Below are 14668 nucleotides of genomic sequence, written 5' to 3'. Positions count from 1 at the left end.
ATGCGTACGATGTGGCCATGAGCGCGGCCACAGAAGAAGATCGTGTCGAGGTCACCCAATTCACTTCCGGCGATCGGTATTTTTCGACGAGACGGAAATGACTCGTCTCGATCCTCGAGTCATGGAGGACATTACGCCGAGATATCAATATCAGGCTCGAGTCGCGGAGCCGCGGAAGAAAAGAAAGAGACTGGGAAAATGTTTACATCGGCCATCCTCCCGGCATACATTGCGGAGTTTTTGGGTCTGTGTCACTGATATTACTTTTAAAGAATGAAGCCCGGGGTTGGTGGCGGTTTTGTGGCTTCTGGAGGCTCGTGGGTTTCACACCTGGGCCAGGGGAGCGTCAGATCGCTACCCAATACTACTTTTAGAGGGCTTTGTCAGTCAACGCACCACCGCCCTCTCAAGCGCACCTCTCGCATTGATCGGCAGCAGGGAAACAGGCTCACCTCGAGGTCGACAGGACGGGGGAAACTATGGCATACGGTCGGCGCGCTGAGCCGTGACCGTGTCGTTGGGTGATGATGATCCACGCCTACCATTTGACACGGAAGTCCTCTGACAGCTTCCCAAGTCGGCATCAGTCTGCGTTTGCTGGACTGCTACGTGAGTCTGTTTCGAGGAGTCTCTGAAGCAGCCCTGGGCTTCCTGGAGACGCTCGTTGTTCCTGGATCCGAGGACTGTCATGTCGGGAGCGTAAGCCCCTGAAGATTTGTCTCTCACTCGCATGCACAACGACCCTGCGGATCGTGGTGACCATTTCTCAATGGCAGATAATACTTCCTCCGACAGTCTTTCGTCTGGATCTCTTCTTGGACCCGCCCTCATACGACCCTGCCGAAGCCAATGACCTATGCACGAGCGCTCAGCCGTGACCGTGTCGTTACGCGATGATGATCCCCACCCACCATCCGATCGTTCTCTACTACATCTACCCGCCCTCATACGACCCTGCCGAAGCCAGTGACATATGCACGAGCACTCAGGGATGCCTGATGGCTAGACAATGGCGCCACCTTTTACCCTCCAGGTGCTAGGTCTGGGAGAGGAGTTCGGTCCCGGTCGAAACGGATGTGGTACTCGACACAGTCTTCGCGAGCCTCGTCTACAAGAATCACGCCTTCAGGTCCGGTTCAAACAGGAGAATTCCAACGACATCGGTGAGTGATCATGGTCCCTATTGCAAATGCGCATCTGACCATGGGCCAGCTATCTGGGACCACCGCAGCGTGTTCGACTCTGCGACCTTTGACTATCATGGTGAAGGAGACCGCTTTGGAAACAGGGCCGTTGGTCGGCAGTAGCCCCTTGCATGGCGCGAGATACCGTTTCGTCGCGATGAACGCAATGAAGACCGAACGCAACGCACCTTTCTCTAAATGGAGTTGGCGCTGGCACGATGAATACTATTACATCAAACGCTCAAGGGGTGCTCTTCTATCTAAGAATACTACTCGCCTTGTGCCACCATGTCAGCACCGCCGCAACGCGTCGCCATCTCGGTAACAAATCGGTCGGTCGGTCATCCCCTGCTCCTCTTCTCCTTTGGTGACTTTGATACAACGGTCGGGTGTTCTCTGTCTCTCGTGTTCAACCGTTACAGGCGCGGCGGGAGGACCGGGATTGAGGGCGCGCCCGTTCGAGCCGGAGCCAGACCGAGTGCTGTCCTTTGCATCCGTGGGTATCGGCGCATGGACCGTTCAAATTGACGCCCAAGATCAGACTCTCATTCATCGTCAGGCACCCGCTCGACCGCACAATCGGTACCCTTAATGCCCTGGGTTACCCAGAATGCCTGCCATGTTGGCTGCCCGCCCCGTGAATGGCCCCCATCATGCTGCACAACTTCCTTCATGATCGCTTCGAGGGCTTACTTCGCCGACTTGGACATCGCACGGCAATGTGCAAACCCTTTTCCGCCGAGCTCTTGCACTTCTTCCAAGAAGACATGCTGGGGCTTGTGAAGGTCGATGAAGAGCAACGCCAATTGGCTCCTTGTTTTGCCAGAAGCGTCAGCGTCGACGTCGACCGGTTCATGGTCAACTGGTCAAAGGCAGCCCAACCGTGGGTCAACTGGTCCACCTCAACTTGCCTCGGGTCAACTGGTCGAGCTCTCCTGGGTCAACTAGTCCAAAATGTGAAGGGCTGGCGTTTTTAGCCTCCAAGGCAGCAAATGCAGCGAATGACAAGCCCTTGGGTCGAGATTCGGCTGGCAGAGAGACCAGGCCTTGGTCTTTGAAGGCTGCACGCTCCTGTGCTCGAGTTTCGGTAGTTTCGGAGGACTTGAAGGTCACACCTGACGTGCTGTGCGACCGACGGATACGATACGTCAACCGGAGCTCATCGTCTTCCAGTCCACCAAGCCTTGACGGCTTGAGAAGCATGCTATACGTCTACCCTTACGCAAGTCCAACGCAATCCAACGCCTAGACACAGACGACGGCGACGCTGCTGCTCGCACTCGCCTCCTTCTTGGTGGATATGAAAGCAAAGGGCCAAAGCATCGGAGCGCTTCCAGAGCACCAACTTCATATTTGTATTCGAACATTACCGCAATTGCGAGACATCTGGCCCGTTGCCGATGCTGCTTGCTCTGAGGCGTCTTTGCTGGCCTGCCGCGCGACGACGCCACAAAGATTCCATGATTTTTCCCTCTTTTTTGTTTGTGGACTTGTGGCATAAGGCTACCTGACAGTCCGGCGAATTCCGAGCCCTGGAATTGTTTGAGCGTCGTCGAGCATCTCCCATTCTTCTTGGCCAGGACGTACATGTCCCATGCGTGATACATGTCTGTGTTTCTCTCTCTGTCCCTGTTCACACACGAAGAGTCCAGCAAGCAACGAGGCCAGAAAGCAGCAAGGTGGGCTTGGGGCGAGCAGAGACTCGGGTTCAGCCTTCAGAAGGGATTTGACCTCGAGCGAGAAGCGCAACATTTGTTACTTGCCCTTTTGCCTCTTTAGGGGCTCGTTGGCAGAGCTGCTCCTCCCTGGGGGAGAGTCACAACCGACCGTGTCTCTCTGTTCGAGGAACCCGAGAACGCCATCGCTGCCAGAATCGACCTGGCGAAAAGGGCCAAAATAAGAACTCATGTCATCTCCCACAGTCGTCGCTTTGGGTCGTGTTGCCGTTGACCTCTTTCGACGGGCTTCCGCCCAGCTTGACGTCGTCAATACACAGATATTGGATGGTTGTCGAGGACGCTGTGTGCGACGAGTCATCGACAGACAAAAAGAAACTGGATGTCAGAGGTATGAGCCACCTTGAAGGCGCCGCGGGCGGAAGACCCTAAACCACGGCTATTCACGCCGTATCGTCCTTTGCAGCCAAATTCGGTGTAAAATCGCAGGGAGGGTCCGCCAGAATTCCTCGTATGGTATCATCCATGCACTTGAATGAGCCCTTAGCCGGAAAACAGCGACATGGCAGCAGCTAATGGCTTGAATGGAGAAGCTGCTCCTGCTCTAATCGGGCTGTGTCTCCTCTCTCGCGAGCTTCTCGTCCAGGGTACCTTTGAGGTTCACCTCGATGACATTGCTTGCTTCTCCGGCTGGCATCGGGCTACCAGGTATCAGCCATGAGATATCAGCCAAAGGAGACTTATAACCCACCCTCGGCGAGTCCACCCTTGGCCACCACCCCCAGAAGGAAATAAGCAAGGCTCGCCGTAGCCCATGTCACCGCCACTGGCGGGCGGGCTGTCGGGCTATCGGCGATCAGCGATCAGTTATCTGGCCATGAGGTAGTAGGGTAAAACTGAGGGCACAAGATGGTGACCCGATGTCCATGCTTTCCCCAACATAGGGAGCGACACTGGCGACGGTGGGTCAGGCAGGGGATAAAATAGATCAAACAACGGATGCAGTCTCCCTCTTTCCGTCGTCGCTGTCGTCGCTGTGGTCGACGAGGGAGGCACAAACCACTGGACAACATACCCCCAATGCGCATGAACCTTTACAAACTGGTTCGGTGCTCCTCCCGCAGAGCTTTTCTTTTCCTTTTTCTTTACCCCGATGTGTGCAGTTGGACGACAGAGACGCCGAGAGCTGGTCAAATCTGGCTGTGGCGCCTGCATGCGTCCTTTCTATCCCAGTCGTGAAAGGTGAGGCCTTATTTCACGATAGCCGCGTCTCGTGAATGGCGATTCAAGATCAAGGCTGAACAACAATGCTACTTTACCCGAAGGTCTACATCATCGTGGGAGGCGGCAACGCGCAACGCCGCCCTTGCGCAGCACCACTTCCTGTGTTGATCTCGCCGTCGCCGACGATCAGCTCCTCCGGCCGGCGTCGACATTGTCTGGTCTGCGCCTTCAAGACATGAATCCCCATCACTCAGCCAGGTGTCAAGACCAAAGCTAAGGCCATCGTCCGTGTCAACAAGATGGCATTCCAACATCCTGGCACCGACAAGCCTCAGATTCAAGACATCACGTTCCAGGTATCTCTTGGCTCGCGTATTGCAGTCATCGGCCCCAACGGTGCTGGCAAGTCCAGGAAAAGCAGGTCATCCCGAATGCTGAATCGGTTTTCGTGGTCTGAAAAAGTGAGCTTCACCGGCGGTACACTCGCGTGGATAAACTCCTCGCAAAACCAAGGCTTTGATTCCCGTCAAACTTACGGATGTCCAGCGTACCTCGACCGACTCCAACAGTTGCAGCTCTACGGACTCGGGAATAGGTAGCTTGTATCGTCGGTATCTGAGGCCTCTACTGACGTCCAAGGAAGGCATTCCGTCCCGCTCGTCCCAGAGCTTCAATATCCATCCGTCGGTCTGCTGAGGCGATGGCGACCTCAGGTCCGGCGAGACCATCGTCGTCGACTGCTTGCTCCACCTCATTCCCATTTGAATATTGTTTCGACGACGCAGGCCCCGTTCATCCCCCTTCTGTGACGACATGCGACCGCCTAACATGCTAGTCGACCCGGAGACATGACATGTCGAATCACCGCCATCATCGATTTCGAGTTTACAAACGCGATGCGATGCCCGCGCCCGCAGTTTACATACGATCCGTCCTGGTGGCTGGATGGCTGCTACTGTCCGGGTCCGAGATGTGGGTTTTGATCGCTGCTCTGCGGAAGGAAGAATTTCTCGCTCTGTATGAGCCCTTGAATGAGGCATGTTCTGCAAGCCCTGCCTGGACCAAGTTGAAACAAGAAGAGTTCGGAGCGAGCGGCACAGCCAGCGCGCCCCAGTCAGCCAGTCTTGCCACGCGAATGGCGTGAATCCTGGGTCATCGCATCCCAGAACCGCACGAGCTGGTAACCCAGTTTGATGTGCAACAACTACTAGTCTGGTCTTGACCATTATCAGCGACACGAGAGGCAAGCTGGTTGGTTACAGGCACACTAACCCCCCGAAGCGGCACCTATCGTCCTCCTACCCCCCTCCCCTTTCTTTCGGACAATCCCTCCTGCCGATTCGACCCTTGATCAGGTATCGCAAGGGCTCGGGGCGCGGGCAAGCTGGGCGTCGCTCGCTGCTCGTGCCAGGGAACAGGCAGGGTCAGGCGGGTGATCGATCGGACTTTACACAAAAGACGAAGATCTGGACTCGTCACGGAACAGGATTTTGAGCCTCGGTTACCCTGCCGGAGTATCTTATCCTGTCACTCACTGATCACCATCCTCTCACTGATCACCATCATCGTGGGATCTCTCGTCGTGGGATCTCTCATCGTCCCATCTTCATGGCTTGGAATCATGGACGAATATCTATCTGGACTATCACGGAACAGGATTTTGATTTTCCATCATCCAAATGAGGATCTCTCATCGGAGCATCTTCATGGCTTGAAATAATGGACGAATATCTATCTGAACGACTGAAGATGCCGGTTCGACAGTGGTCTTGGAAGTTATGATGAAGAGATCGCTGTCGAACTACGGCACGGTACGGGTGCTGACACACGATAGTGCTCACACATCTGCAGCATGTGCTTCTCGTATGGTGTCCATCGAGACAGGCAAAGGCCTCTTTCCTGGGGTCATGGTGCCCGACGATGAACCTGATGCTTGCGTTGGGCTGCTTGACCGGTCCGGTCTATGGGTGTGTGATTGTGCCATGATGGCCTATGTACGGCAAGACAACCGCGGACGGCATACGAGAACCCTATCGATCTATCCTGTGCCATTTGCAAATACCGCTGATTCGATTCGATTCGATACCTCCTCCTCCCTTCTCTGATGGCTACATATCGCTTGTCTTCTTCCCAAATCCACAACGACCTTGGAGATAACACCAGACCCCAACCAAGAGAACCACGGCCGTCAAGCTCCCAAGCCCGAGCACGGTATCCAAGCATTTGGATTTCGTGGCCCCGCGGTAACCGACATCCAGGCCAGGGGCAACATACACGAGCATGATCCCCATGACGGGCTCGAGACTCATACCCTTCTCGAACCAATATCCTACACAGACACCTACACAATCATACACCTACAGACACAGACACCTATGGACATAGACACCTACACAACCACACACCCGCAAAACATAAAGACTCGGGGTTATTGCCTTTGAGAATCCGTGTACTGTTTCAGGTACTGAAAGGAGCGCGACGGTAGCGTTGGCGCACATCTACTTACCACTCGAGTGCGACGGCGAAAGTGACCGACCGATTCGACAACTCTCACTTGTCGATGCACGTTTCAGCCCAAGATCTGTGCTCAAAAGACCATGTCCGAAGTGGCTCTGGCCCTTTCGTTTTCGGACTCGAAAGCTGAGATGGCGTGGGCTGGGACGGGCTGGGCAGCATGTGAAAGCGGCGCCTGGGATTCCCATCTTGTGGCGATCGAGGTATGTATCCAAGACGTCTTGGGAGTTCGTATGGTCGCCCAAAAAGAGATGCTACCACAATCGACCGAGGGCATAGTCGAAGTCCAAGGCACCCCAGAGGGCATCGATGCGCGGGACAGTATCGAGATGTGAGCCCATCATGATCCTCTGGGAAGGGCTTTTGAGCTCTTCCCCGGCCTCACAACGAACATGTTTCCCATTTGGTCAACGCTTATCTTACAAACTATGGAGACGCCTGGGATTCGAGGCACGATCCACCGTGAGACGGACAGCAGAACAATCTCCGAGGACTTCGAATTCGTCGAGATCGATATCTCTGAGAAAGTCTGGCCAAGATCAAGTCCCCAACTCCAACACTGCCGACAAGATCATCCACGATGACTCGCGAGCCTACCCGGGTCAGTTTTCCGACGACGGGGATTTCTTCTTTAGGTTGACACAGAACTTCAAGGTTCGGATGGACGATACATGAGACGCTTTGAGGACATGATCGACCGCTTATCTGGGCCAATACAATATTTTGGAAGAAGCATAGTGAACCAGGGAGGTGAAAGGTTGAAACCCGTGTGAACCTGTGGAAATCGACCACCATCACTCCCGGCTTTGTGCTGCTCGTCGTCCTCTGATCCATCCCGACGTTCTATGCCCAGCGCATCCTCTCAAACCCCCTCTTCTTTTTACTCATCGGGAACCAGGAAGTTGTGAAGGTGGTTGCAGTCCAGTTCTCCAAGACGCTGACGGCGAGTTCCAAGCCTAGGTTTTCCGGTGCCAGCGGCCTGTCTGCCAGCTCTTGATTGTGTGTATGAGAAGCTCTTTGTGCTGCGCCGTGGGCTTTTCCCTCCCTCGTGGCCCCTGGATGACGCGGACGGTGTGCGGTAATTGTATCTGGCTTTCGGTACAAGAGACCTTGACGTTGAAGTTATCCCCTGGGGCTCACGATCCAATGTTACAGGCATCTTCAATACCTCGGACTTCCTCAGCTTCCTCTCACGGAGTGCTCCGGCTCCGGCTCCGGCATCGCCAGCTCCGGCGACTAGAAAGGGCGACCTCAAGACCACATGTGGGCACCAACGTGCTGCTCGTCGGCCTGAGCCTGCAGCTCGCCACGCGTTCACCGTCTTTTCCTGGTTTCGCGCTTCATCAGATGTCGCGCTCGCTTGACGTGGACAACGGGTCGACAAAAGCCGGTCTGGAGCATTCGCAGAGACGCATTAAACGCCCTGACTCTATCTCGCCCCCAGACTTTGGGCTAATATCTGCATTAACAGCCACCCGCCGCCATTCATTCCAACCTACCGCGCGTATGAAGACTCCATCGCAACCGATAGTCTTGTTGTCGCGAGAAGGAGAACGATATAAATACCAGTGAAGGCATCGCTGTAACTCGCGTTATGTGTGAGGTACTGACTGGGCACAAGTGGGCGACTTCCATCTCACCCACCTCTGGTTCCGACTCCTCTTCGACAGCGAATGCGAATACGGAGGCAGCGACTCCCCTTCTGGCAACTCGGGATTGTTCCAGCCAGCACAGACACGCTCTTTCGATCCCATCATGTGCTCTTCCACTACTTACAAGGCAATCCACTCATCAAATTTGATCTCGAAAGAAATGAAACGAAGAGAAAATCTCCCCGGGACCGACTTCAGATCAGATACAGCGTGTTTTAAACCCTCCCACTCTTCGTTGGGGGCCGAATCGATCGAGAAAATCGACCGCGTCTGTGCCGAGATCATCCGGCTGGAGAGGTCATTGACACCTTGCACATATCAGTCTTCGGTCTCCCAAATTGCTTGATGTCGACTCGGGCAAAATTCTGCATCTGATGAAAACTACTTGTCGACGAATGCATGGCATCCTTTTCTTTAGGCTATTGCATACAACGGCATGGGCTTCTGGCTATTGTGCTAACAATGTCGTGCCTGGCAGTCTGGTATGCCAAACGAAAGGCGAGATCAATCAATCTAAGGTATTGATAGTAGATCCTCGGGGATGCACTGTCAGAACTCACTACGACCATGAATCTCAGAGCACTTATCTCAGTGTTTTGGTTACCTCTTCAGGAACGGGCTATCGGCTTCGACTGAAGAAGAGAGAGCTTGGAGTGCGCTCCATCGACGGCGCCCTACCACCGTACCGATTGGTGAGGAGGCTGAGGAGGCTGAGATGCTTCTCGGTTGCCAGGCTGCTTCATGCAGAGGATATCGTCGCCGATGCTCAACTCCTGGTCTTCCTGGTATTCAAGGCTCGTACGTGGATTTGGACAGGAATTTGGACAGATCAAAATGAGCTCTTGATGCTATTTCTACAGAATTTTTCGACATCCCATCGTCGTGCTCTTGGCAAGCGCAGTGCCATTGGGTGGGAATGGGCATGCAGTTACGCTCAGGGTAGGACTGCTGGTGTAAGAAGTGGACAACGCCGCAGACGGCCTTGCTGTGCGCCCATACAACCAGTTCGCCATTTTCGGCGCAGTGCTGGGCAACAACGACGGCAAGAACTTGCTCAAGGGCTCTCAGAAACAGTCGCGAACAAGTTCTCCCCATTCTGCGACCTTGAGAACTCAACCACATATGGTGACTCCGGCTGAGGACCCCTCCCAGGGAGCTTTATACCAAGCTTGCACTTACTCAAGAGTTGCGGTCGAGATTGTGGCCTCGTCCACCGCCCTGGGGGAAGAATGGAGAAGAAAAAAGCTCATGAGGATTCATACCCTCATACCCGCTTTGGTCCTCTTTTCCGCTAAGATTGCCTGTCTCTCTCCCTCTTTCTCTCTCTCACACACATACCCACACACTGTGCTGGGAGCACACGTCATAAGTTCCAGGAGAAGAACCCTAATTGGTCATGAGACGCACGGCTGCGAAGCTGAGGCATCTCGCCCGGGGAGTCTCGACTTTCTCGCCAAGCGGCCGCTCCGGGTCCTTGGAACAAAGAAGTGACGAGAACGAACACATTCACCAGGAGCGGAACAAGAAGCAAAAGGGCGAAATCGCAGCAGAGAATGCAGGATTTGATGCAGTTGGCCAGCGTGCTTTGGCGGTAACAGCGTGAGCTGGCAGTGACAGTGTACGTCCATGGGTACCCGATCCTCAAATTCTGGAATCGTTTTTGATTCAGAACGAGACCATCACTTTCGTTGCACCACATTCTCTGTCTAAATCCCTGGATTTCCTCGCTGTGTGCAGATATATCTCTCTGGTCCGAGTCTCCGCAGCACCGCCAAATCGTCTGTCCTCCTCGATACCACCTCCAAATTCCACCTGTCACTCCTCTTCTTTCCGAAACAACGTCCCTAGATCAGCTCGATTCCTCTTCGTCTCTTTGCGCACACCTACATCAAAATGGCGTCCCCTCAGCAACCCCGAACCACCACTACCACGGATCTCCTCAAGGTCAAGCATCCAGTCCTGTGCTGGCTGGTATGAATGTGGCAGCTGGACCCCTAAATTGGCAGCCGCATTTACCAACGCTGGAGGACTTGGTGTTATCCGTGGGGTGAAAAAGACCATAAGAACCTCAAGACTATAGTTGGCCAGTAAGCTGCTTGAACTGTGGCAGTCAGTCTTCTGGGTTTGACGCTGACCCTTTGTCACCTATGTTCGCAGATCTTCATCGATGGATGCCAATGATCCATCCAAGCTCTTCGGACCGTTCTTCAACTGATCCACGGCCTTCGGACGCTGGGGGCTAAAGGAGGGAGAATGCGTGTGCCTGCATGCCTCTAACAACGTGAGCCTTTGTCCCGTTACCGGCTACTGTCTCTTCAGACTGTTCTGCCCCGGCATTGACGGTCATTTTCCATGTCTAGCAGCCACAAGATGCCATCGACCGTGCTCGCCGCCGGCTACTGAAGGAAATCCATTCTGTAGGGGCCATATTCGCAGTTTGCAAGCGCTCCTGGCATTCGTCAGTCGTCAGTCGTCAGTCTGTCGCCAACTTCATTGAGCGGCGGAATGGCTTTCCTTCGGACAAGGACGACATATACCTCTCTGCAATCCGACCATTGCATTGACAAACGGATGCATCTCTTCCGCTGAGCATCCAGGATCAAATGTTACGAGATTCGCTTTCGATTTCAGTTCGCTCTGGGAGTGGTTGCCACCACCACTTGACCATCGGGGACGAGAGGACATGGAAGCGTGGCTCAATGTCACTCTGCACGGAGGACGGAAAAAGGGGAGAAATATCGATCGCATGAATTGTCGATGCTATCCTGTCTCTCTCCTGTCTGTCTCGACCTCTCGGGCTCGTCTCTGCCAGCGAGGACCTGCCGACTCCCACGGGACACACCCATCCGATGGTACTCGGGTCTATCTTGACGAGCGTGGTATCGGGATCGTCTCTCGTCCGTGTTGTGGTTGCGTCTCCATCCACAGCACCACAGCACATTTCAAACACGAGGACACCGATTACGGACGATGAAGGAATCATTATGATACCGACGACTCGGATCCGCTCCTTTCCTTTGCGGGTCTCGCCGCGCACGAACGGCAAAGGCGGCTTCGAGATCCATGTTGGCAAACGAACGAGCCAGCAATAGCGAAAGCAGCGCCAGCGACAGCGCCAACGACAGCAATACTCGACATTCACAGCGGAAGAGACAGCACCGGCAAAATCAGCACCAGGGACAGCACCAGGGACAGCAATAGCGAGCGTGGTTATCGCAACTTTGAGACCGACGATCCCAGCCCAGAGGATCTTCTACCTGTCGATGACGCGGCTTGAACATGCGCGTCAGCATCAAGCACAACGACGCTGGTTCAGCGTTACGATTGAATTCTTTGTGCCATGATGATGGCCACCAACTCCGGTCGAGAAGTCGTTGCAGCCGCCGTGCACGACGACGATAGTATCGAGCCCGACTCTTCGGTGGTTTCCTCCTCCTCCTCCTCCTCCTCGGAAGAGGGCGTCGCGCGCGCGGTCGCACGGCCTCACGCATGTCCGCTGCGGTCACGCCAGAGAAGCGCGCCCCTGGAGGGTCAGAAATAGTTATTTGATCCTTCTTTTCCCCTAGAGCTGACCTTGACAAGCGAGGGCCACACAACACCCACCCACGCCCACGTTTGTGCGCCTCGCCGCGCTCGTCGCTCGCGGCATGAAATTGCACCGGAGCTACGGAAAAGAAGTTGTTCAAGCGTGAACAGGCTTCCCTATCCCTGCATTGCATTGCTTGCGTGCATTGAAATGAAACTTACTGAAGCAGCCAAGAAAGAACTACGAGGCGATCAATCTTCTCCAGCAAGCGCGGGCTGTTCTGAGGGGAACGGTCTCTCTACTGAGAGACAACAATCTAATTACCACCCAAACATCTTCACACCGCGGGCGGGCGACCAAGGCAGTCAGTCGCAGGAAAAGCATTTTCCATATACCTAGCGGTGACGGCAAAATCCCTCGAGATCTTCGAAGGGGTCACATTTCGCCCTCCAAAGAAGGCATTTTTAGCTTTCATCCCACCACCAACACAGATCATACGAAGGCCGGACCATCGTGAGGAGATAGGGACTGATACAGCTCCGGCCGAGGCTGATCAAAGGGGTGAGCTCGGCAAGATTACCCAGCTTGCAGCGCAGCTGGTGCCTGGCAAATCAAGTCCTTGGCTTGCAGAGCAATCGCGCGGCGCTGCTTGTAGGCTAGTGGAAGGAAGCCCAACCATCAGCTCACCCAATTCTGAAAATCGCTCCCTTATGTCCAAAAACACTCCCTGACGGTTCGGTCCGCAAGGGGGGACACGTTACATATCAAGCCCCAGCCTCGCCATGAAGAACGGGGACTTGGGATTGAGAACAAGAGTCCTGTCTCGTTCTAGAGGCAGTCTCGAATGCTAAGACTCCATTTGAGAGAGACCCTCGTCCCGTCCGGATGAATGACTTTGCAATGGCCTTGATCTCTTTAGTGTCCGTGTCGCGAATTGGCCCCAACGGTGGGTGTCATCGTGTTCATGAGGGCTATCCATCGCTACCTCTTGACTGACAAGACCAGCCACTGCGGTTTGAACCACACAAAACCCCTAATTGTGCGGGATCAGGCTGGATGATATCTTAGGGGATGCATGAATGATGAATAGGAGAAGGTCCCAGTGCCACCATACCCATGGGAATACTCTGGCGAGAGGCACCGACATTGGTCTACGTTTGACAGGGCAGTGGAGCTTCTCACCCCCAGGACGATCACAACGCTTCAAGCCTCGGCCTCGCAGCCATGCGTCTTTTGACCGACCAGGCCTCTCTTTCTGGAGCTTCTGACGTGTGCCCCCAGCACAGTGTGTGTGAGACAGAGAGAGATAGAGAGATAGGGAGAGAGACGGAGAGGGAGACAGAGAGAGGGAGAATATTGACGGAAAAGAGGACCAAAGAGCCAAAGGGAACAGCTGCAAGCAGGGTCAGCATCCTTTAGCGAGTACTCGAAGCATGCTACTGCGATACTATTTTGTCCTTTCAGCTATTATACGTATTTCCCGATTGGAAGGCTGAACGGTTCGTCTCTCCATGCCAGAAACGAGACTATTTCCACCACGATAGTTGGCTGCTCAATCACGCGGTTTCGGAAGACACCCCCCCTCAGGTAACGACGCTTGGACTTGGCTCAACTGCGGCCGAGCTTCAGCCTCGGCGTGCGCAGCGCAGTCTCCTCAGTCCGCACAGGCTGCCCGCTCACCCTCCCTCTTCATCCTTCATTATCAGCCGTGCGCAGTCCCGTTTCCGAGCCCATCCAACCCTGCAAGTACGAGGCGAGGTGCCCGTGTCTGACTTCGAGAGCGCCATCAACCTGGCCAAGACCCCAAGACCTTCACTGATGTCGTCCTCGGAACCCTCGGTGACGTCCGCCCAGACTCATTCCGGCCAGAAGGCGATAACGGCCTCGTCTTCACCCGCGGTGTCGCTGCGGTCGCCCGCTGTCATCCTCCCTATACGAGGTGCTCGACATGTTATTCAGGATGGCAAGAGAAGGGTCGCAACAAAGAATCACACAGGCTGCGTGAAGGTGAATGCGAGCCCACAACTGTCTCGACGCCGTCAAGTCGGAGATGGAGGTTTCAGCAAGAGAAATACATGCTGAGCGGTCTCCTCAGGAGTTTAGTGTCTACTCTGCTCTACTTCACTCAGCCGGGCGCAAACTTTCCACCTGATCTTACGTCTTTCACGCTGACTGAATCGCAGATACCATAACATCCGCGTCCTGCTTGGTCAGGGGTCAGGTCCTCGGGTCGGGTCATCGAACTCGAGGGCAGTTCAATTCAGAGCAGAGCCAGCCTTTGCAGCAAAAGACGGCAGTGCGGCATTGCGGACAAGCGGACTTGAACCTCTCTTCATCAGCAAATGTACAGACCTAATGAGCTGCGACACCATAGCTCGGACGAATATATCGCAATGCCTTGTCCCTAGTACCTCCCATGACCACGACACCGTGTCTGGTCGCGACAGCTTCGCTTCGGAACAAGCCCCGAGTGTCACCATGCCGCCAGACGCCTTCCCTTCCCTTCCCGACCATCAACTTGGAAATCTGTGTCCAAGACTACCCGCACACGTCGTTCTGGATTGACAAGATATGCATCGATCAAGATGTAACTGACAAGCTTCTGGTCTTACGCTCTACAACTCAATGTTAGCCGCTACAAGTCTTGACAGAAACTCGTCGCAATAACTCCTCCAGAGATGAAAGAGACGTGTAAGAAGGGGAGAAGGGGAGAAGGGGAGAAGGGGAGAAGGATTCACCAAGTCCCGGCCAGGCCCAGATCATTCATTCCCCATCCAACCTCCGTGGCTAGGTCTTACATCGACCGAGCAAAATCAGAAGAGTTATTTCGAAGAGAACGCTGGACATATTCGGGCCCAGCGACTTCGATTCGGATCTGGAAGCCTTGGTCGT

At 54.4% G+C, this 14668-nt stretch overlaps 2 protein-coding genes across 2 annotated transcripts; both read left to right on the top strand.

The window, feature by feature from the left end:
- Positions 1-1837: 1837 nt before the first annotated feature.
- AYO21_09258 (hypothetical protein) lies at positions 1838-2433 on the top strand (the record flags this gene model as incomplete). The annotated part of the gene is made up of 2 exons (XM_022659196.1): positions 1838-2067; positions 2133-2433. The coding sequence occupies 2 exons, from the start codon at positions 1838-1840 to the stop codon at positions 2431-2433; spliced, it is 531 nt and encodes a 176-aa protein (XP_022508479.1).
- A 4248-nt stretch (positions 2434-6681) lies between these two features.
- Positions 6682-7273, top strand: AYO21_09257 (hypothetical protein; the record flags this gene model as incomplete). Its single annotated transcript, XM_022659195.1, has 2 exons — positions 6682-6929; positions 7033-7273. 2 exons carry the CDS (start codon positions 6682-6684, stop codon positions 7271-7273), a joined length of 489 nt encoding a protein of 162 aa, XP_022508478.1.
- Between the last annotated feature and the right edge of the window lie 7395 nt (positions 7274-14668).

This window comes from Fonsecaea monophora, assembly GCF_001642475.1.
Source record: "Fonsecaea monophora strain CBS 269.37 chromosome Unknown Scaff89, whole genome shotgun sequence".
Lineage (NCBI taxonomy): Eukaryota > Fungi > Ascomycota > Eurotiomycetes > Chaetothyriales > Herpotrichiellaceae > Fonsecaea > Fonsecaea monophora.
Note: the sequence above shows the minus strand (reverse complement) of the source record. Positions and strands in the feature narration are given on the sequence as shown.